This window comes from Strix uralensis, chromosome 2 (assembly GCF_047716275.1).
Source record: "Strix uralensis isolate ZFMK-TIS-50842 chromosome 2, bStrUra1, whole genome shotgun sequence".
Classification (NCBI taxonomy): domain Eukaryota; kingdom Metazoa; phylum Chordata; class Aves; order Strigiformes; family Strigidae; genus Strix; species Strix uralensis.
Window position 1 is genome coordinate 126,631,984 of NC_133973.1, and position 23,706 is coordinate 126,655,689.

The following is a 23,706-nucleotide window of genomic DNA, read 5'->3' on the forward strand; positions in this document are numbered from 1 at the left end:
AGGGAGGCTGGTGGTACAGCCTCAGCCAGGGTCAGGTGAGGCTGCAGGGCCCCATGAGCAGGAGAAGAGCCAGCGCTCACAGCCATCTGGGTAACACGATAAGGAGCTCATGGCATCTGAAAATAAAGGCTCATCCATCTAAAAAAAGCCCTGTGGTGGGGGTGAGGCATTATTTAACACCTAAGTGAAAGGGCTCTTACTTCTGTGCCAGATTAAGGCTTGGGGAAATTGCACAATTTCATTTTAACTGCAGAGGTGCACTAGGTTGGTACACAGATAATCATAATAATTATGATTCTAATAATAATACTAATATTTACAGCTTGAGGCAGTGCTTTTGGGCCACCACGCATGGCCCCACTGTGCAAGGCACTGTACAAACACCTAAATGAGGTCAGCCCCTTCCTCCCAGCTCTTCAGTCTTAAAACTAAACAGGGAAGAATGGGGAAATGGTGGCACATGAGGACCTGAGCGCCTGGGCTTTCCTCACCTGTTTCCAGCAGGGTTGAGTCAGAAAAAGACATGGAAGGCAGCAGGGTGAGAGGGATGGAGCAGAACAACAGGGTGGGACGAGTGCTCTGAGTGCTTCCTCCCAGAAGGATTTCTTCTGCCTGGATTGATGAAGTCCCAGACTGGGAACTGGGAGGGGGATGTTGGCTGCTATCACGGTCCCCTGTCCTCGCCCCGAGCCCAGCTGTCCCATGGGAAGCTTTGCATGCCTGGAGGGTCACCGGCTGCCCACCCGGATTCTGCAGGGGCCCAAGGGCGCTCCCAGGGCACACAGGCATCACGGGAGACATGAACAGTGACTCAGAACTCTCAGGAACCAAGCAGCTAGAGAAGTCATCATGATGGCCAGGTATGGTATGACCTCCTAGGAGAGGTGGTGGCACTGTCATTTTCCAACTTTTAGCTTGCTGATAGCTCCATCTCTGCCTCTCCCAGTGATACTCAAGAAAACACAAGCTCCCATCCAGCACTGAGCTCTTCCACGGGTCCTCAGGCCCCACAAGATGGGGAGACAGTGTGAACCTGGGTCTCATCTCATTGCTGCCCTGCTTTGTGTCAAAGCGGAGGGCGCTGGCAAAGGAGCGAGGTCCAGGCTGCTGCAGGGCCACGCGGGGTTACTCCGGAAAGTATGTGCGCTGATATTTTATTCATCTAAAGCTGAAGTGGTCGGTATGAAAGAAAATAGCTTGTGGTCTTTCATACCTCGAGTCAATGAATTCCTGGGCCTTTTATAGCTCAGGAATGCTGGGCACTCTCGGTTGGTTTTACAAGGCTGTGAAGCTGTGGCTTAAGGTCTGGATGAACATTAATCACAGGGCGGACGATGACAGCTGCTCGTGTTTTACCCGGCTTTCAGGCAGGTATTGCACTTCTGCACATTGCACCCTGTTTTCCCCATTTGCTTTGGTCTGCAGAGCAGGGGGGTTACTACCCTCAGGCTTGTGGGACCACCGAGTCCACCAATTTTAGTACTGGGATTCAGGGGGTCGGTCTATGCCCAGCACATTTGTGCAGTGCCAGCATGAGAAAGTGTCAGCTTTCTCCCCCCAGGCTGCTGTTTGAACAGCACTCTTGCACCATGGGGGCGAGGAGGAGCATTTCCCAAATTTCCATGGTCTCTGTAATAAGAGTTACAGACCTGTAAGATGATGGGGTTTGGGGTCCATGTGCAGTTGGTGTCTCAAGCCTCCACCACTGCAGACTGACAGCCGGGAAGAGCAGCCCAGCACAGACCCCACCAGGTACCACTGACCCAGGGGGGCTCTCCCAGCCCCATGCTGTCCCACAGCTCATTTGCCACAGGGTACCCCAAAACCTAACTAAGGGTGGTCCAGAAAAACAGCAGGATGCTCAGACCTAGCCCGGCTTGTTGAGTTGCATCCAGAGCCCAGACCGGGGATCCCGATGACAAGCAGACACCTGGCAGCATCCTTCACTTTGCGTGTGTTTCACTGCAGCGTGCCGTTAGTCCAGACCCAAGAGGAATTTAATGATATGAGAAATCACAGCTTTTCCCCAAGAATGCACCTCACTGCTGTTTGTACATTTGCTCGTCTGCAACATAGGGAGGAGAGAGCCCTGAATATGGTAACAAACCAGAGCAGAAGAGACGTCACAGCTGTATAGTGTGCTGAATCCAAATGAATCCGGAAAAGGTCTCATCATTTTGGGGGGACTCGTGATTTCTGAATGCTTCTAAATGGCAATTTTGTTAATATTTTTAGCTCTTCTGAGGTCTCTCCCTGTACGGGGCAAGTAAGGAGACCACTGCCCAGCACTTACTTTTGGGACCATGCAGTAATCAGGGCTTTTAACATTTAAACAAATTAACTCTGAAGTTTGCTTCTTTGCATGTTTTTTCCTGATGTTAATATGCAACATGTACTTAACCTGGAGACAGTGTTACAGTGATGTTCTCGTTTTTTGGCTGGAGCATCTGTGGTGAAGACTTAACCCAAAAATGGGATAAACCCCCTCCTTGTTGTACCTGAACACAGCTGGCCATGACGCTTTTCCCACCCTATTACTGCTTTGGCCTCTGTTTCTTTTTTCCCATGGCCTTGAAAAACCGAGCTAAGCCCCAAATTTTACTGTCAAATCTTGACTTGAAGAAAGTTGAAAAGCCACAATCTCAACAATCACTAAATCTTTTCTTCTTGGTGGTAAAGCACCAGGGCACTACAAATACTTCCAGCTGCCATGTCGTGAAGATGGAGTAATCAGACAGGTCAGGCTGACCTGTGCTCGCACAGGGAACACGAGGTGCTGGGATGTGGGTGAAGCAAACCACTGCTCAAGTTTCTGCAAAACTCCTGGATCTTTGCTGACACACTCCTGCCCAGGGCAGGTTGTTTTTTTAAATGTGTGTGAGGATTTGGGAAAAGGAGGTTGGGACAGGAGGAAGAGAACCCATAGGACAGAGATGCCCTTAGTGGCTTTCATGCCTTTCATGCCTGCAGCTCCCTGGGACCTGATTCAGGAATTTTCTAACAGACACTTTCAAGAGCATGTGAGCAAACCTCCCTTACGCAAAGCCAGACACTTGGGTAACTTTTGCTCCCCTCCCCCCATTTATTTCAGTTGCATAAGCAAACATACAGACAATATTTCCACCAGGCCTGAGCATTCCCCTTGATGCACAGCAGCTTGAAATGGGATCTGATCTTTATTCCTTACTGAGGACATTATAGTAATTCAAGAATATCTAGATCTAAAAGGTATTTAGCTATCTCACTCACACTGATCCAACACTTGTCAAATAAAGAAGCCCCAGACCCTCAAGAACAAGAAAAACCCCAGCCAATGGAAGTGCTATGCAGGAACGTAGGGCTAAAGGATCTTCAGATCTTCACCAAAGTGTCTCACTAAGTTTCCACCCTCACTTCCTTCAGATGAAGATGATCTCGCTAAAAATCCTGCTCTTCTTGCTTGGTAAAGCTCTCAGTTCGATCCTCTGCTTTGCAGACCCACTGATTTCATGCCCACATACACCTACCAGTGGCACCTGCTGTGGGGCCTTTCATTAACACCTATGAAAAACAGAGAAGATGCAACCTTAAGGTCCCTGAGGTATCACTTCTTAGTTGTGTACAAAGCTTAGAGAATTGTCTAAAAAGTCCTTTCTTCTTGGGGACTGAATATATTCACACTGGAAGAGTGAGAAAATAAACATGTTTATGCATTTATTATATACAATATTAAGGCACAATTTTAACAGCAAAGAATAAGAAATCTTTGGCTGACCAACAATATCAATATTTGCTGTGGGTGACACATAATGTTCTTCATTTTCACCCCTATGTACAAATAACCCTCCAGCTGTACAACACTGTACACCAACTTCTCTATACAACCAACAACAATAAAAAACGACAGTATTTTACAACTAGTTACCAACGTCACCTGGAATGGCTACAGCACAGTTTAGATTCCCAAAACACAAAACAGTTCAAAGAACTGGGAAAACCAGCACAAATGGAGTCACGCCGCTCTGCTGAGAGGGGCTGATATCTGGCAGTAGTACTCCACGCAAGTCCTGCTAGTGCTCAGGCTGGGGGGAGACCCACTGGTCCTCCAGACCTTCCCTCCAGGAAAACCAACATCTCTTAGAGTTCAACACAATTGAGGAAAATGAACCTTTGGGTTTATTTGAGCTGTCGCTTACAGCAAGAGTTGCCTACACTGTAAATCTCTAACGAACAGTTTCCTATATGTGACCATGAATCTGTGGCAGAATCAATTGTAAACACACTTTTGGATACCAGAAACCAGAGGGGCTGCAGTCTCCATGAGGAGGAGGAGGAGGGCTGTACTCTAGCTGACTTGGAAAAGCTTAGCTGAACCACTACCAACCATAACTGAAAGCCACATCACGCACACTGATCCAACACTGTTTCTGCTGGACGTCTAGCTGTCTGTCTGTACACAACTTACACAGTTTCATCAAAAGAAATAATACAGTTGGTAATAAAATGTTTAGGGACTTCCAAGCACCTGTGTATCCTTATTTCTTGGAGAAAAATGATGAAATGAAATATTCACCATTGTTTTACTTGTATTCCCTTGCTGTGTCTTCATGCTGGCCCATTCCTACCACAGACACTTGAGGAAGGGCCACATAGGTGGGTCAGCACGGATGCCACACATGGGCCCAGCTTTTATGCAAACACTTACAACGTTTAAATTAACTTTAGAGAAAAAAAAATATTTTACAAGGCATATATTAAGCTGTGTAACATCTTCCAAGGGTTTTACACATTTGGTTTCACAATGCAAAGCTGCTAATACTCAAAACACACAGTTTGCTTGCCCGCACAACCTACCTACCACTACTTCGTTTAACAAGTGCAAAAATCAGAAAGAGGGCAACACTGACGTATGTCTAATTCTATGTACACGCAAAAATAAGTGCATAGATTTAACATAGCAATTCTGTTTTTTTAAAAAAAGGTATCCATCAGGCAGTATTGAGCACAAGGCTCTGGCCCCTGAAGGCTTTGAGGTTGCAAGGACTTCAGTTTTCAGCAAAAGCGAAGTTTAAAGTGGCTGGTGTTTTCACAATCAAAGGCTCCAATTCAATACCTACAGGAAGGGGTGGCCTTGAGCCAGCCCACAATTCCTTCCAGCACCCATCATCACTTCTCCGCTCTAGGCAGCTTCACATAAAATCCCATCACCCTTTTTCCCAAAGCCAAGTTCTTCTTAATGTCATTACGGTGCACCACAAGGTTCAGGAACTGCAAAGCCAATACAAAAATACCTCACAGAGGAAAATTTCCCTATCAGCATGTGCAATGCACGAAGCAAATGGTATGCCACGATTAACACAGCTGGTGAGTTGGCTGTCTTACAGGTAGTCACCACCTCTTACAGAAATCGGGGACTAAGCTGAAAATTAGAAATGTTCCATCCTGGGTAAAACAAGGTGAAAAGAAGCTGTAGCTCAGCACAGAAAACAGATGATGCTCATGTACCAGTTTGCAGTTAAACCCTTCCCAGCCTGATCCTACACATCTTAATGCCCAGTCCCACGTCAGCTTGAACTGCAGGTTTGTATGCTCAAGGAAGGTAGGATTTGGCTGCAGGTATTGAAAATAAGGAAAAATCCTGTTCTTACCACAAACACACTGATTCTTCCACTACTGTGAACCAGTGCACGGTAAGAGGCATCTTCTGCTCTCACATGCAAACCCAGCTTAACTCCACTAAAAACGCACCCACACAACCCCCCTCTGAACAAGCTCTGTAGTGCACAGCCCTTCGGGGAGCTGCCAGGAGCCTCCCCCAACTTTCCCTCCTGAAACTTTCCCACCGTTACAAAAGGGATTGCTTCAGCGTCTTCCCCCCTCTATACGTTCATCCTCCATGGGAATTCCAGCCAACAACTGTTCCTACCAAAAAAAGAAGTCTCAGCAAGCTCTGAGGTTGCAGGACACGAATATTTGCACTGTAAATCCAGCTCCAAGAGCAACACTTGTCCAGCCAGGAAAGAGGCACCTGACCTGCCTGCCCAGGAAAACCACACCACACCACTTCAAACAAATACTTACAAGAACCTGCCGTGTACACCTACGGACCAATTATTCACTGAAGTTAAGCAGTGAATACTTTTGAGAAATGAATTGATACTGAGGAAGATGCAAGTTTCTCCTGGGTTATTCAGAAACTCCCTCTGGCCTCCAAAGAGCTGGGATTTAGCTCCCTGTCTCGGCTGCAGGGAGGCAGGAAAACAGAGCAGCAGCGTGCACCCAGTCTGTAACTTTGCTACTTTCTCTTTACACCAGAAAATGCAGTTTCCTTTTCCCTCGACGATCCCCTTCTCATGCCACCTTCCATTTTCAACGTCCCTTTCTGCTCAGAAAACCCCAGACGTTCATTTCATTGCTCCTCTTCAGCACTCGACTTCTCGCCTAGTCCAAAGTCTCAACATATCAGACTCAAGCTTCATTTTGGGCACAAACTTCATCTTTCTTCAAACTCTCAGGGTTAGTTTTTAAAGTTGGCACACCGAGGACCATCTTGGACCTGGCTGTATGCACACAAAACCCCAGAGTTGCCGTCCTCTGCTCAGATGAGGACTTCCATCATGTCTGTATCTGGAAACTCAGGCTTGTGGAGCAAGCTGCTCACTCTGCCTTTGCTGTCGGGTGGCTTCCCATGGCTGGAGTTCTCTGCAATGGAAAGAAGGGAAAATTGGTCTTCAGCTCAAATTCAACAGCAAATTGTTTGAAGGAAATATAAAACCATTTTTTTGGGGGTGATGGTGGGGCACACCTTAATTGTATGTCCTACATACTGAAAGCAAGATTTGATCAGGAGGCTGGGAACCTGTAATGCTGAACTCCCTACACAATGCCAGCTGGTGTGTCGGTGTGCACAGACTCTAAGAGCAGGCACAAAGACAGTATTTAAGAGATACAGACCAAAGGACCTCTTTAGCTGTGGCCCTAGAGAGAAACAGGCATTTGTGAAAGGTCTGCATCACTTTACCAAATTACTGCTTGCCATCTGATCCACAGTAGCTCTCCACATGTATATTCTTATTCTGCTTCAGGAACAAAATTCAGGAGTTCAAAACATCGTGATGGCAGTACACAAACAATCAGGCAGGTGGTTTAATCTAAAATATATTACTTTGCCAGTGGGATGGACTAAGAGAATGTATATGGCCAGTTATCATAATGTATGATAGCGCTTGTTAGGTGTTGGTCACCATAGTTCTCAACAGTCACATTCAGGGAGAAGGAGGACTCCGATTTCCTACAAGCAGGAAAAGCTTGAAAGGCTATTTTAAGAGTATCTGCAAATAAAGTCTAATCTGGATTGCCCAAAACACAGTATTCCAGAACTGCAAGGAATTGGTGATATTCAGCCCTATTAATGATACATGGCATGTTTTTAGACGGAAGGCTTGCTTTTGAGACGAGATGAATGTGTAGTAAACAGGCTTTTTCCAAATAATGCATGTAAAATAAATGTCTTCCTTGCTAGGGCTGCAAATCAGCAGTTTCCACCTTTCAAAAATAATTAAAATTGTATTTCTTTACCCTCCCCTCCCCCCACAATCTCCACTTTCTTTGGTTTCTTTATTTCCCCCCAGGTTTTCTTTAAAAATTAAGGAGAAAATGGTGCTTTCACTACCCATGGCTCAAATTGAAAAAAAGAGAAGGTTCTGAGTATGTGAGCAGGTGTAGAGTGTTTTCAAGGTGTGAAACTCTGTAATTTTATCTTTGGCAGCATGAATAATTGCATTTGTTGGGAACTCTGCCCACCACAGGCAAGTGGAGCTTTACAGAAGCTGCTGAACAAGAAGCTCTGCAAAGCTGGACCAGGCAGCCTTGGAAAGTTTTCTCCCTTGAGTTTAGTTTACCTGAAGAAAACTCCCAACCACCTTACAAACTGTGAAGGCAACACCCCCTACTCCATCAATACTGGGGTGTCTCTGGGGATCCACTGACAGCCCTGGAGGTGCTGGCATTTCACCCTGACGCGGGGATCTGGCAGAGCTCACCCAGTTTCTCGCCGGCCACTCGTGTCGCCGGGGGCCGTGGGGCTGGGCTGTGTGATGGGGTGGTGCCCAGCCGCCCACGGCCGGGGAAGGAGGCAGCAGCAGGCCAGAAGAGCTCAGCGCTTTTGTCCGTCTGGGTGCTGCTGTCTTTGCTGCCCGTCTTGGCGTGGGAGGCTGCTGGCACTGCGACGGGCATGCAGGACAAGGAGGGCAGCGGAGGAGGCAGCGAGGGGCCCGATGGGTGGTCGTGGTGCTCCTTCCCCAAGAGCAGCCCTGCAAACACACGGAGGTCAGTTACATCCTGACTCGAGTGTAAATGCTGTCCCCACATCCCACCCCAGAGCTACAAGGCGCTGGTCTAGATATGTCTCCAGCCCTTTAGCTTGGCTTAGCTTTTCCCCTTGATGTTGCCTGTTGGCTCTTCCCCTGACATCCATATGGTACTTCCCTACAAAACAGCCTTCTGAAAGCAGCTGCCCCTTTCTGCATCCCCTTCTGCATGCACCTCCCAGTGGTACCTACCCCTGGCACAGCCCTGCACACCTTCACACCCTCGTCCTATGTGGCCCCAAATCACAGGCAGTCCTGCACTCGTGTTCCCCTTTAACTGCCACATCACATCATGCACTCCTACCCAAAGGGATGCTCATGCTCTTGATTAAACAGGTTTTTTTCTAGCTCAAATTTGTTATCTACCCCCACAAAGTTGCAATCATCTGCTTGTGTCTGGGAGGGTTTCCCCCAACTATGGCTTTCCATAATCAGTGCAGAACGATTTAATATGATTATAAATATAATTAAGATACAAGGCAAGGTTAAAAAATGATTAATTCTTGACTTCAGCACAAGGAAACATGTTCTGCCCATGGAAAGTGCTCTGGAAATGAGCCGTCGGGGCAATGCGTGCTGTGGCTGAGGCACTTCTGCTAAGCTCAAGCAGAAGGATTAGGACAATGTGACGGATGAGCCAAAGCTTAACCAAAAACTGAGCTCACCAATGCTTCCCTTCCAGATCTTCTCTTCCTTCTTCTCCTCAGCTATCTGGTTGCTGGTGAGCGAGGTCTGGCGTGAATGCACACCCGTGGCAGCAGCAATGGAGGGGACGGACCGAGCCGGTCGCAGGCTGGAGCTGTCGACTTTCCCAGGGTCCTTCCGTGACCGTTGCTGAAGGACCTTGATCATGGCATCCTTCTCAATTATTTTGGCATGGAGATTCTTTATTCTGCCAAAATATGAATGCTCTGCTTACAGGAGTGTAAAAAACATTTATATGGACAGCAGGATGGGTACCCAGGTACGTGCCCTGCTGCTCTATCCCCTCTGGTTTTGAGCGACTTGGACAACACAGCTCCTACCAGTTCCTCTGAAGATAACCACACACTTTGAAACAGGCAGTGTTTCTAGCTATTAAGCCAAAACTGAGAAGTCTTTTCTTCAAGGTTAACTGAACCCATTGATTGCTGTGGCTTTACCAACCCAGCAGGAGCAATAAGGGCAGTGTCCTGACCAGGCTGCAGACTGCTACCTTCACCAGAATACAAACACACAGGCAATTTCCACCTTCGTAATATATCTGGGCCAAATGTGGAAACCCTACTTTGGCAGGCTGAGTTAACCCCATGATTCAGGTCTGTCGTCAGTTGGAGTAAAGACCTGCTGAAGCGAGCAGAAAGGTTCCCTTCGGTTTCTCTAACAGCTGGGTTGGGCTCTTCTTTCTTCCTCACTGATGCAGAAATGATCAGCACATGGTGTACAGAGCCAAGCAAAGCTCACTACTTCTCTCATACAGACCCCAAAGACTCTCAAATCACAAAAAAACAGGATTATCTGAGACTTTTCTCCAAGAATGATTAACACCAAATCATACTGAAAGTCTACAAAACCACATTTTAAAAAAAATAATTGCACATGTACAATATGACAGCCAGATGACTGTAGCTTGAATGTGATGTACGACATATAGTCCAATGCAGCTGCATTTTGTGAAGCAATGAAAGCTAAAAATGCTGCATCTGGAAAACCTATACGTACAAGAGAGATAGCTAGTAACTTCATGTTGGCATTAGTTTTCACAATCAGATGTCTAATTTGCAATGAAAACACAAGATCCTAATCTATCTTTAATGAAGCCAATGGCAAAACTCCATTACTTCACTGGAAGCAGGATTAGCTTGCATCTGTGAGTAGAAAACAAAAACCAAACTCAGCAAAAACAATCACTGGTATTTTCCACAAGTAACAAATACACCTTTTTATAGAAGTGTCTGCAGACTGGTGTTCTTGTGGGGAAGCCAACACTGAAAAACAGATTTTAAATAGTTTTTCAGTAAAAACAGAATACACAAACTTTCTCAAGGGATTTTTACTCATCAAAAGGCCACTTTTCACCGGGGAAAAAGTCTGGATTGCACTGCCCAGGTCTAATGTTCATTGAACTACACAGCCACATGTCCACTTGTGTGCTGAAAATGGGAAGTATCTGCAACAGTGAACATTACTCTTGTATCCAAAAAAGTTTATTTATGACCAGATACTCCTGCTTCCAGAGTGGGATTTTCACCGAGATTAAACAAGCACTCGGCTTCCTCACATGCCAACCTACTTTTAATAGTGGAACGGCCTCTATTTTGTAAGAAGGTCGCTTTTGGCACAGAGAAGGTTTTACAGGAAGTAGGGATGAAGTTATGTAATGACAGCAACTCTTTAATCCCTGTTTTAATGCTGAAGAACAAAACTAAGTCAAAGCGAAGCTAAGCCCATCCTTTCCAGGCCTGCATGAAGGAACAGAAGGGCAGCCTGGTTTATCTGAACCCAGCCCAAACACCATGACAAGCAGGTACGGCCCCTTACGTGTACTCCATGTCCTGGCAGCGCCGGTTGGCTTGCACGATCTCCTCCTCCTCCTGCCAGCCCCGCACCTCCAACGCGCTCTCGCCGTAGCTGCCATTGCGTGAGTGGCTCGGGGCCGAGGCATCCCTGGCAAAGCAGTTCAACACAGTGAGTCGGGCTCCTGAGACCACAAGGGTGGCTTTTGCAAGTGAGATTGGCACTCGCAAAGAAAACCCCAAACCCGTGTTTGAAGTGCAAGCCAGCAATGGTTGCCTGTCAAGTGGATGGCCATCTGGCACTGGGTCATCTTGCTGGGGGCTACTCTTGGCTTGGGTTTAGTCATTAACACCATTAATTAATTGGGCTGATGGAACAGCTGAGAGCATGCTGAAATCATGGGCGACACCCATGGGGCTAACAAGGATCCTGAAGGATAGGGTCAGACATCAGAGGGACTCACTCCCTGTGGAAATGGTCCCAAGTCAACAAGACTACATCACAAACAAGAACAAAATTGTACCCTTTCAAAGGTGAAAAATAGCACAGGAATTGCTACCTAGACTAGAGTGCAAAAGAAAAGGATCATTCTAAGTCGTGCACTTAACCACATTTCAAAGGGAAATCTAATTTTCGGACGTTTCCATGGAATTTGGCTTCTAAGAAACTGGGGCGAGAAGTTAATTATCTGTCGTCCTCATTGCTGGAAAGCCTCGCTGCAGTGTCCTGTGTGTTTTTGGACTCCATACTTTGACACAGACAAACTGGAGGCAGTCTAGGCAAATGTAATGGGAATGGGAAGGAATTTACACTAGGACATGTGAGGAATGGATTAAGGAAGTAAGTTAGTTCAGGCCAGGGAAGATACATCAGGGGATATCTGTCTTCCAGTATTTACAAGGCTGTTACAAGGTCAACAGTGATCTGTTGTTCATCATGTACACCTGGGAAGGACAAGAACTGATTGAGGTAATTTGCAGTAAAGACATTTAGCTTTAGCTATCAGGAGAAACTTTTTAAGTTGAAGCGTAACGAAGCAGTGAAACAGGGGGCTTAGGTCACAAAATTTTCCTTGTTACAGGTTTTTAAAACTAGGTTAAACAACCATATTGCAGACTGTGGGATGGATGCAGCCATAGACCAACAGTCCCTGCTTGCTCCACTGGTGCAATGGGGAGGAGTTGTCTTACATATGCTGTGCAGTTTGGCAGCCTGAGACTTTGCTGTTAAGGGTATTGCTTGAGTCTAGTGCCTGGATTTGATAACATTTTGGACTTGGTCAGAAGGGTAAATCCTGTCTTAACCGACTATTGTATCTCACTGGCACGACACCACAGAAAGGAGCATTAATCCTGGTCGCACGACTCAGCAGGGAAAGGCAAGCAAAATCCAGCCTTAAGAAAATATCCATTCTTTATTATTCCCCATGCTTTCCACAGTGAAGAGAGCTGCCTGCTTGCAGCAACATCTTACCTCTCCGTTGCAGCTGTGGCTGCAGCATTCATGGCAAAGTGCCTGATCGTACTCTCCTCCAGGTACTTCTGCTCCCACTTGGTCATGTCAGCTTCCAGGGCCAGGATTCTCTCCTCCTTCTCCCGCACCAGCTCCATCAGGGCTGGGGCATTGTGCTCTGGGAGGCTGCTTGCCTGGTAGCTGCCCTGCCTCTGCCGGTGGAAACAGCAACAGATATTCACCGTCTGCCAAGTATGGGATCTGATGGCCCTTTTTCACCTGGAGCATGCAAAGACATCCCCATGTCTTTTGACAGAGGCAGGTGAAAACCCCAGGCTAAACCCCTAAGGTTGCAGGAGGACAAGGCAGGTTGACCATATGTGCAACCCCAGCACACACTTCTCCGGACCATGCTGAGAGAAGTAGGGATCTGGCTGCTCCCTGGATGTGCAGGCATTTCATGGGCTACCTCAAGCCAAGGGAAAAAGTAGGAAAAAAAGGTGGTAGGAAAAAGAAGCAATGAAGCTTTAAAAGATATTCTCCTTGCTGGGACTTCATCACATGGCTGGGCAGTGCTCGGTACACACAGACACTTATTACCAGAGAGTTTATATATAAAAGCAGGGAAAAAAGTGGTATATAACCTAGCTACATGTAACCTATTTAAAACAGCAGCTGGGAAAATACCCTGGACATGGATTTACGCCTGTCTCTTCTAGCACATTAGTTCTCACGCGTCCTCAGGAGATGCTTTCTGTGGTGCAGCAAGTAACTTTTTGACCGGCAGGTAAGATCCCCAGGCACTGTGAGGTGGTTCCCATGGGATGCTGACAAGCAGCAATGGGTGCATAACCCTTTGCATCTATGCTGCAAGGAAGGCACTTACCCAGGCAGGATTTATTCCACCCAGTTACAGGCACTTAATTAAAGTACCTAAGCAGCACGGGTAGCTGCCCCAAGCTCTTCTCACTGCTGGTGGTGGGCAGAGGAGGATGGAGATCCAGTCCTCAGCTCAGCAGAGCTTGGGTGGAATGAACTCACACCGAGGGGAAAGGCATGAAGCTCTGGGAGAACTCAGTAGAAGTACATATTTTTTTCAATAAAAAATGCAAGAGATTTGTTACACTCCATGGTGCACAGTACTGTGTTAAAGGGGAAACCGTGTCTCGGGAGCAGCGGTTTCTCATCTGTGCTATACCACGAACTTCCACCAGCAAAGCTGTACCATCACACTGCAAAGAAGGGCTGCAGCAAACGTTTCCATTTTCCAAACCACATTTCCTCCTCTAGCACTTATCTCCTGCTTAGGGGAAACTAGAGATACCAGGGGAGGGCTGCAGGCTTTGCCTTTGGTGCAGTAACAATGTGTTTGGAAGCTGCTTTCTGGAAATGTAATATGGAGCAGTCCTTAGGAGCAATGGCTGTGACTCTGCTTCTGCAAAAAATAGCACTTACACTTCAAATATTATCAAATCTCTGGCAGGAAGGTAGTAGTCTGGAAGCATGGTCCTGGTCTGTAAACAGAATCTTGGGACATCACGGGTGCCTGTCTTCTGAGTCAAAGCCTCTGCCAGCCCTGCACGCTCAGCCTACAACGCTAAGTCAAAGGGATTTTTTTTTGGTCCCAGCTCATGCGTCAGCAATAATGAAGATCTGCCATTTGGACTCGGTTACCAACAAGCCAGGAACAGAACAGATTCTGGCTCACGGTCTCCTTGTGAGCTGCGTCTCTTCTGCTGACTCCAGAAAAATGGAGAAAAAAGCTCTTTTTCTCGCGACAAGAAAATGTTTCAGTAGATACAACTTTGATAACCCAGAGAAGACAGCTCTAAATTAAAAAAAATGAGGCATATTGATGCAACATGATTCATTGCAGCATTGTGGCTCATAAAACAAAAAGTATAAATAACAATAGTAAAAAATATCCCAAAGTCTGCTCTCAAAGATAATAGGTGAGACATGAAGTTAGAATATCTTTCTTCTTAAAACTTACTAGAGGGAACTGGTGCAGGCATTTGAGAACTATAGCAGCCCAAAATCCAATTGCTAATTACAGTGCCAAAAAAAAAAAAAATTATAATGAAGCAATCTGTAAGTCACAAAGGAATTTTCTGCCAAAATGAGCAGATGTACCCTGAACTCCCAAGACAAGGACTTCAGCGACAGTCCATCCCAGTTACTTAATATATCAATTTGTCCCTGTATTCCAGCCCAGAGAACAAAACCTTTCATAGTTCTAGATTTATCTTCACTTGAACTTTAATAGTATTTTTCTCAAATGTTCTTTCATTTACACCAGCATTAGCGTGTCATACCCCATGTAATTTCTTTGTTAAACTGATGAGAGAAGGCTAAGGGGCAACTGAGAAGAGCTACTGGAAGAAGACAGGAACAGCAAGCCCATGGTGGACAGGGCAAGAAAGACTTAACGCACTTACATGGCACCAAGAAATAGCCAAGATGCCTGGGAAGGGTCTCCAGAGAGCAGCAGTGAGAGTGATGCTGTCGGAGGGGTGCTGGGGGATCTGCCCTGCCCTGCCCTGGGGCTGCCGGCAAGAAGGGGATGCTCTCAGGTCTGGCCACTTCATGACTGCAAACTGCTGATACTGCCTGTAGAGCTACTTCCCAATCGCATGCTGCCAGCAGGATCAACCCCTCTGCTTTCTGGCAGCACAAGCCCTGTGTAACAGCTGCTTTGGTCTACACTAACGCCTCATACATTGACAGAGATATGAGTGAGCCCTTCAAGACTTACAAGCGCATCATGCTTTGCTTATGCTGCTGGTTTTTCCCCAAGTGATGGTTTGATATGCTTAGTACATCTGCACACTCTCCTCTGGAGCCAATGCCCATATATTTGGCACTTGGTGCTGGCTATAGCCTAGAAATTTTCCCTGTAACCTCCTTGTGCTTTTTTTTTTTTTTCTCATTTTCACAGGTGACTGGCCTACGGGACTTGGGGATGGAGGAGGAATAACAAAGGAATAACTGTGCATAAAATACAAGCATAACACTATCTCTCCAAGGACACAGGGCTGCCAAAAAACAAGGGGATGTACACAGAAATGCAAATCTACACTTCTAGCCCATTCTGGACTGGACTGATAATTAATTTATTGTCTGAAGATGACACCATTTGTCTCCAGATCTGTTATGGGTAGAGGTTTCTGTGAACTGTGTACATCAGCTTTGCCCAGAACAAATACAGACCAAGCTCTTGCTCCCACCAAATCCTGCATCATCCCACGTTGCTTTTCCAATGAAAGATCAGCCAAAATCTGTGGGCTAAATCTCACGCCCATGTGTACCGCACCTTTCCTCTCCTCCACCAGTGTGGAGCTGATCTTGCATAATCTGTGATTGCTGGAGAAAAACCTGGTAGGATGTTTTCCCCTAACAGGTGTTGGGGGACACATGGGGGCCCTGCCTGTCCTTGGGCAGGGGAGCCAGGACCTCCCAGCCCCACAGCAGGCAGGGCTTGGCTGGGTCCAGCAGCCCCACTGTGGAGCTCCCCCATCCTCCACTGAAGATCAGGAGTTAGAATCACAGAGTGGTTTGGGTTGGAAGGGACCTTCAAAGATTACCTAAGTCCAACCCCTCTGTCATGAGCAGGGACAGCTTCCACTAGATCAGGTGGCTCAAAGCCCCATCCAACCTGGCCTTGAACACTTCCAATGACAGGACATCCACGACCCCATCCAAAGGAAAGGCTTAGGTCCAACGACCTGACCCCAAAAGCAAGGTGGCACCTGACAGGGCTGCAAGCAGCCGTCCCTCTTTAAAAGCAACGCCAAAGGCCTCATGCTGGGGTCCCACACAGACCACCCCATCCTCACCTGCTGCATCCTCAATGAGTCCAGCTCCCGCTCCAGGCGCGTGCGCAGCCGCCGCTCCATCTGCTCCCTCTTCTCGCAGGCCGCCTGCAGCTGCGTCAGCGCCTGCTGCAGCTTCTCCACCTTCTCCACATAGGCCTGCTTCCTGCGCAGCTGTGGGGGACAGGGGCTCAGCAGTGCTGGGGGGCACCGTACTCCCACCCTGGGCCACCAGGACCCCCACGCACTTGCAGGCACGCCCTGGGCTCAAACATGGCTTTGGGCATTTGCTTTGAAGAGTCTCTCCAGGGGAAGGATGGTGCCCCTTTGACGGGCAAGGAAAGGGCACAGCAGGCATTGCTGGGGCAGCTCTACTACCCCTTTCAGAGGGAATGCTGCCCAGATCTTCCACCCATTGGGGATCTGCTAGCCATGAATTCCCTTGGCCATTTCTAAGCAAGAGCCATCATGTTGGGGGATACTCTTCGGGCAAGCACACAGGCTGGCCTCAGCTAAGAGGAATCATGGTGGGTCTTATCGACTGGTGACGCTTGACACATTGTCTGCACCCAAACAGAGTCTTTTTTTCAACCCTGCGTATCTATTCAATGCAGGTGGAATAAGTGAAGTACTAGCAGTCAGAAGCCCTCCAACTGCTCTATCCAGCTCACAGGCTTGGCCGTGCCAATCTATAGATGTGCTGGCAGCTAAAGCCAGGCCCTCCTTATGTATATAATGCAAATATTGAAAGGCTAAACATAACACAAGGATTTTGCAATACAGGGTTTTAAGGCCAGAGGTTGCTCAAGCAGCATACACCAAAAGGAATTTGCAAGTGGACTGCAGATGTTCAGGGTGCTTAGTGGCTATTCCCACTTCTTCTGGCCACCAAGCTCTCAGTGACACCACAGGGTATCACGATCAGGGCTCATGGTAGGACCTGGCAGGCTTGAGAGCCCTCGGGGAGAGGAGGCTTCAGACGACAGACACGCTAGGCATCAGCTGCACTGGGCACTGGGATGGGCAGCAAAGCCTGTGCTGAAACCTGACTCCCAGCCAAAATCTAGCACCGAGAAGGGGTGAGCTCATGGGGAACAGGCACATCTGGGTGTCCATGAGCTGTCCTCATCCCCAGGGAGTATGGAAGCTGACCCGAAAACTCGCTGATGGGGCTGCAGCAGCAGGGTCTGCCTGCTCACCTATGGGCTGCAGTCCCAACCTCAGGAAACCTAGTTCTCCTCTTCTCCCCCAACCTTTTGTCATGAATTTTCTCTTCACAAGCATGAATAAACTTACCTTTCTAAAGATATCTGCCTTGTAGCAGAGAGAGCAACAGTGTACGCAAACTGAAGCTTCAAACCCCAAAATACCTCAATGAACTCCAAAAGACCCCAAAACACTCTCGACTTAACCCTCTGACTCAGAAAGGGTGAATTGGTTTGAATGTTGGATCACGCAGACTTTGCCAAATCTCAGTTGGACCCCATCTGCAGCCTGGGGGTTAATGGGGGATGATCGAGGTCATTGCCATGATCACTAAGATCCTCTTTAGGACTTCCAGTCTCCGTCATTTATTTGTACACTTGTTTGAGACCTGAAATTTTTCAGAAGCAAAACAGGAGGCAGTAAAACACATTAACCCCAGTCAACATTGGGGAACTAGATAAGTAAGAGAGGCTGGAGAGGTGCTGTGAGCTGGCAAGACCAAGGCCAAAACGATATCCTAGTGCCTACCTCTTTTTTAAGTACTTAAATCACTATTGAAATTAACTGCAATGTGAGCTATGATATAGGAGCTATAGCCACAAAATACCTGTGTCTAAATATCTAGGGGATGTAGTGAGAAGTTTGCTGCCTTGTTCCTGGTCGTGTGGAGCAAATAAACACCAGTGCTGGGTCCCCCCAGCTACGTGGGAGTCCCCTTTGCCCAGAGACCTCTGCTTAGGCCAGGACTCCCACGCTGTGAATAAGTTTGTTTTTTCACTTGTGCGATGCTGGATTCACCTAGGTTCCCTCCCACTGATTACAATGATAATAAAATAACTTTTTCTTGAAATTCCTCTTCTGCTACCCTAAATCCATCCATGTCATGGGTGAAGTGAAATACAGGCTTGCTCACAGCAAAAGCAAAGCTTGGCCTAAACAAACCTTCCCAGACAGAGCCAATAACTGGCAGCATGACCTCCCTAGCCCTGCCATAATACAGGCCAACGCTTACGGCTGCCGGGGCTTTCCATGAAAATTAATGAGATTATAATCCCCACTAGTCTCTGGCAGCAGCACGAAGAGTGCATTCCTGGGGAGTGCAGGACTTGGCAAGACAGACACAGCGGTGCCTTCTTGCTGAATGTGCTATTTTGGCAGTAGGAAGGTGCCTGTGCCACCCCCCAGCCACACCAGTGTCAACTGGAGACGGGAAAGGGCTCCCCCGGGGTCCCTCCTTGACAGCAGACCTCAACTGCACCCCCACGTCCTGCCAGATGCTGGAGGGTCCATCCGTACCACAGCAGTCATATTTTGGCTTTGCAGAAGCCTTCTAAAGCCCAGGGTTCACCTGCTCACACATGAGTGCACCTTTGCCCATGTGGGTGAGGCGATGCACACGTGTCCACCGCCTTAGAAAACAATTTTATTGGATATATGCAACAAGACAGTTCCCACATTCATAAATTTATAGGGAGGTTCTTGAGCCAATTCTGACTTTTCTATCCTGCCTGTAGATTCATAAAGAAAAAATTCACCCACACATTTAAAAAATGAAGTACAAAATGTTGTCATTTACACTAATGGGCTTGTCAGTGCAGTATGCATCTGTAAGGGAGGGGTACTGCAATCAGAAATACATGATACTAAGCTCCCCTACCTCACAGGCACATAGACTTGAAAAAAAGATGGATGGCACCTGGAGAGGTACCAGTCCATGCTCCTGCTGCAAGGTAGGATCAACTCTACCTAAAACCTGGCGCCTGTCTGTATAATCTGTTTACAAAACCCTCCAGTGGTAGGGACTCCACAACCTCCCCCTGCAAACTACTTCACGGCTTATTTTCCTTTACTGCCAGAAAACTTTTACCCTAATGCCTAATCTGGCTTTCTCTTATGCAATTTAAGCAAATTACTTCTTGTTCTGTTTCCAAATTGTGATCTACTAGAGCAAGAAGCATTTAATGAAACAATTCACATATTCACAAGATCAGCAGACTTGCCTGAACACTGCCCTTGTCCCAGGGATTAGGAAAATAAAGATGAAGACGAGCTAAGGCTAAAAGGATATGATCCAAGCAAATAAATCTGTGTAAAGATGAGTGGGTCTTGGAAAAATATCTGCACTAGGAACATAACTCCAGTTTGAGATAATAGAGTTTGTATTGACTCTATAGATATGAGATTTGAGTTAAAGACGGTAAGAGATGGAGAATCCACTTCACCCTAAGTAGGTTGTTTCAGTGTTAATTACTCTAACTCTTTATTTCCGGCCTGATTTGCTCAGCTTCAGCCCCTAAACACTGCATCTCATTATTTCTTCTTATGTTAAAGAGCAACGTTTAATCTGGCTGACAGCAATCCCTTCTTCATGTTCATGAGCATGGACTGGAGCTCAGCCACCTCTTCACTTTAATTGTTCACAGCAAAGAACAGCTTCTGGGCCCCAAATAAATAAGCTGTTTTCTGAACCCTCTCTAATTATTCAGTCTTCTATCCAAAGCATGGATCAGACACACAATTCCAGCAGCAGTCTCCTAAATGACATGTGGTGATAATACCACCTACATGTTTTTGAATTAAATCCTTCTACTAGCAGGTACTCAGGATAATGCAGATTTACATAGCACACTATCTTATGTTAATTCAACTGAGTAGCTACTGCCTATTTTTCAAGTCTTGATTTAAAAACATTTTAAACTTAATTGCGTTCTGGTGGTAGAAGAAATCTGGGTGGATTTACAAAGCAGTGCATGAGGTAGAGCTCTATTAATAATAACAGTCGTTTTCATTTGAGTGGTTCTGTGTTTCCTTGAATATATTCCAAATTACAGTAAAAATCCCTGGTTTAAGATGAAGGGTCATAACCTCAACAATATCTGCTGCATGTGTGTCAAACTGAGCTCCAGAAACACTGGAGACCTGTTGAAAAGGTGCTCTGATTTAGTGATGAAACAAGCCAAAAGCAAGGGAAAGGGAGCACAGGAGCCCAGGCACATGCTGGCAGCCACAGATTAACTGCACTTCACCTGAGCTGCATGACACTGCCTTGAACAACTGAAACATGGCAGCTGGGAAAAAATGGAAAAAATTCATTCAAACTCCCCCTAGAATGAAAAAAACAGTTAAGCACTACCAGGTCACATGGGTTTTCTCAGACTGAGGGCTCTGACAGACAAACTCTGGCAGATACCGTTGCATCACCTTCATATGTTGTCACCTCTGAGATCTACCATGCCCCAGGCAGGAGGTTACCACCTCTGTAACATCTACCACACCCCAGGCAGGAGGTTAGCAGCTCCCTAGAGGGGAATGTTTGCCCTCTCCTCAACTCCACCAGTACACAATCCAGGATCCTAGCTCCCATCCCCAGCAGAAACACATTTCTGTTGGATGACTAGACTAGAAACTGGCAACTGCAAAGCTCTTAGAGACAGAGCCCTAAGGCTGCAAACATATTTACTACAACCCAGCAGGCACAGGGTAGCTTCTTACACCACCTGCCTGGAAATCTGCATTTATGCTTCTGCTGCCTTCAGTGGTGTGTATTCAGCAAGCCAATGTTACCTGCCAATACCACACTGACAGTTGGTGGAGAAGCCAGGAGCTAAATGTATTTCTTCCCACCCCCTGTGTGATGCAGTAACTGTAGGAGCAGGTGTTGCCATCTAAAACACTCCTTTATTCAGCCACTTTGTGATGAAATGCAAACAGAAGGCAAACAGCTCCAAGTGAATTATGTACAGATTAAAGGTATGCTAGCTCCTGCAGCTACTCCAAAGGGACTGCCCCAAATAAACTGGGACAGTGAGCAGGCTTTAGTCTAACTAACAAAGCAGCGGTTAAACTTAATGTGATTCTCTTCTTGCTGCTAGGTATATTCACCGGAGGGAATGGAGTTTTTAAAACGTTTCTAAACAAGAAGTTAGAATGGTCTAATGGTCAGGAACAAAACAGCAATGCCTTCAGCACTTCAGTACCTTACATCTTCCAGACTCTAAATACCATTAGTTAGCCTAACAGGGGGTCTGTCATGCTGCATACCCTGGTAAAAAAACATTCCAATATCACTGAGGTCAGTTCACCCTTCATCTTTCCAAGACAGTAACCTGCACTTAAGTTACTTGCAGGTATTTGAGATAAGACCTTTCCCTGTTCCTCACAAGACCCCTTGCATCCGTGCACCCAGTGGGCTCCTGTGGATTCACCACCAGGTCAGCCCTGGGAGGGTGCCGGTGGGAAATGAGGCACTGAAAGGGAACAGACCTGCCCAAGATCATGCCAGCAGTCTGTGCCAGAGCCTGAACCTCTACCAAGTCTGCTAGAGTAGAGGTTCACCAATGGCCTTCCCCTCACCAATGACCTGCTCACTCAAATTGTAAAGATTATGTTTCTTTTATTCCCCATAAAACATCCCTCCTCTTTGTTGGTCCCATGGACAGAGACTTTAGGGCCAAAAAGGTCTGTTTTGACAGTCTTGCCTGATCTGCCAGAATGCATAGACTTTCAGCTAGTTATTAAACCCACACCTGCTGACTAAAGGTCCTTGAGGAACACAATACATTGAGACTTAGAGACCTCCATTAATGGAGAACTGACAACATCACTCTTTGTTATAGTTAAAACTGAGCATTATTTCCACTTTGAATTTGTCTAGCTTCAGCTTCCAGCTACTCGATATTGTCCTGTATTTGCCTGTCAGTTTGAAGAGCCCTCTGTTCCTGGGATTTCTCTTCCTATCCAAATTTTCACTATCACGCTTATAGGATCATTGTTTAAAGACCGCTGGGGAGTTTTGCACAGATGGCACTTCTTGGGTCTCATGGTACGATAGGTTTTTTTCAGCTCTCAAACAAAACCTGCAGCTCTTTGTACCTCTAAATCCTGGACAGTCTGCCTCCAGCCAGATCAGCCAGATCTTTTAAGACCACCATTTAGATGTGAAATTACTGAGCCCTGTGCTGTTGAGCACATCTCAAAAGCCTCCTGGCATTATTTGGGGAGAAATAGGATGCACCAACATCCCATGTTTGTATTGCAGTCCCAAGTCTGTGAGTAGTATGCTTTTTATTTGATATTTCTGTTAAGTCCTACCATTACCTCAGCCACCAGCTAGTTGAAATTGGTGTTGCTCCTGGTTACATGTTGAAGGCTCTGCTCTGAAAACATCTATTGTTGTGGTCTCCTTTGCTTGCTTGTTTGGCTCAGTCTTGTATAACTATGCATTTTCTCTATAAGAGGGCCTGTACAAGGGAAGCAGGAAGACCTACCACACCATGGCTAGAAGAGATTCAGGATTTGGATGGAGAAAACCCTAATCATGAGCCACCACTATCCTCAGAGCACAGAAATGTTGCCCATGCCTCACCTCCTCTTCCAGTTTGATGACCTTGGCTTGCGCATTGTTTAGGGCCTGGTCGAGGATTTCGATGTGCCTCCGCTGGTCCTCGTTGGCAGAGCGCACAGCTGCTAGCTCCATCTCCAACTTCTCCTTCTCCTTCAAGTGCTCTTTGTCTGGAAAAGAGACAAGAACAAGAGCCACTCCAGGAGGACAGCTCACAGGTCCTGGGCCACGCACCAGAGGTAAGCTGTTGCCTAACTAGAAAAGCAAAAGTTATGCAAAGCAGCAGTGGTAGGGCCATTACGACACAGTGCTGAGACACAGCAGGAAAGAAGTTTGCACTGCCATGGCTCAGCCCCTCAATGCCCAGCCTTATGCGAGTACCAGCACCAGAAACGAGTGGCAGCTTGGGCTGCATCTGAACTAGCAGAGCTTGGGGACCTGAGCACTGCCTCATAATTGTCCATTCTGCTGAACTACTAGCACATTCTCCTGAAAAATTTTGGCGTGCAGCAGCTACTCCCTTCCCATACAATGCCTAGGCTCTGCTTGAGAACAGCCTATGTCAAGGACTGTTTAAAGCTGCCAGTTTGAATGCTGCTGCCCTTCCCTAATGTGCAAGAAACCTCAGCCCCATGGATGTGGGCTGTGCTGTGCCTGGCCCATTTTATTTGCAAGGATAGAGATCATGAGATACAGAATATGTGAAGAAGCCAAATAATACACACACATCTGTGCTGAACAGCCTGAAAACTGAAAGAGGGGAAAGCAATAAGGAAGAATAACATAGGAGGCATCTGAATAGGCTTTCCCTGGCCATGCAGAGAAAAGGAGGCCGTGGGAGGCATTTCAACACTGTGGGGACCGTGACTGACTCCCCAGTCCTGCATGACCTAAGGGTCCAGCGACCGGTGCTCCACTCCTGTTAAGCACCTTAACACATCAGGGGAGAGACTAAAACATGTAGATAACCTCTGTGCTGAAAAATCATCCCTTTTTTGGATAAATTTAAAACAATGTTAAAAAAAACCCCTGGCTAAAGTCAGTCAGCTTT

At 46.8% G+C, this 23,706-nt stretch overlaps 1 protein-coding gene across 4 annotated transcripts in view; it reads right to left on the bottom strand.

The window, feature by feature from the left end:
• Positions 1-3,680: 3,680 nt before the first annotated feature.
• The window catches only part of AMOTL1 (angiomotin like 1), an 81,924-nt gene continuing 61,898 nt past the window's right edge, over positions 3,681-23,706 (bottom strand). For 3 of the 4 annotated variants that reach the window (XM_074860247.1, XM_074860248.1, XM_074860250.1), the window contains 7 exons: positions 22,680-22,825; positions 16,133-16,282; positions 12,318-12,508; positions 10,869-10,994; positions 9,014-9,240; positions 8,022-8,291; positions 3,681-6,681 (listed from right to left, as the gene is read on the bottom strand). In XM_074860247.1, coding sequence (XP_074716348.1) covers positions 6,578-6,681; positions 8,022-8,291; positions 9,014-9,240; positions 10,869-10,994; positions 12,318-12,508; positions 16,133-16,282; positions 22,680-22,825 — 1,214 coding nt within the window. In that variant the 3' untranslated portion in view covers positions 3,681-6,577. The remainder of the gene's footprint in view (positions 6,682-8,021; positions 8,292-9,013; positions 9,241-10,868; positions 10,995-12,317; positions 12,509-16,132; positions 16,283-22,679; positions 22,826-23,706) is intronic. The other variant, XM_074860249.1, reaches the window with a different exon arrangement.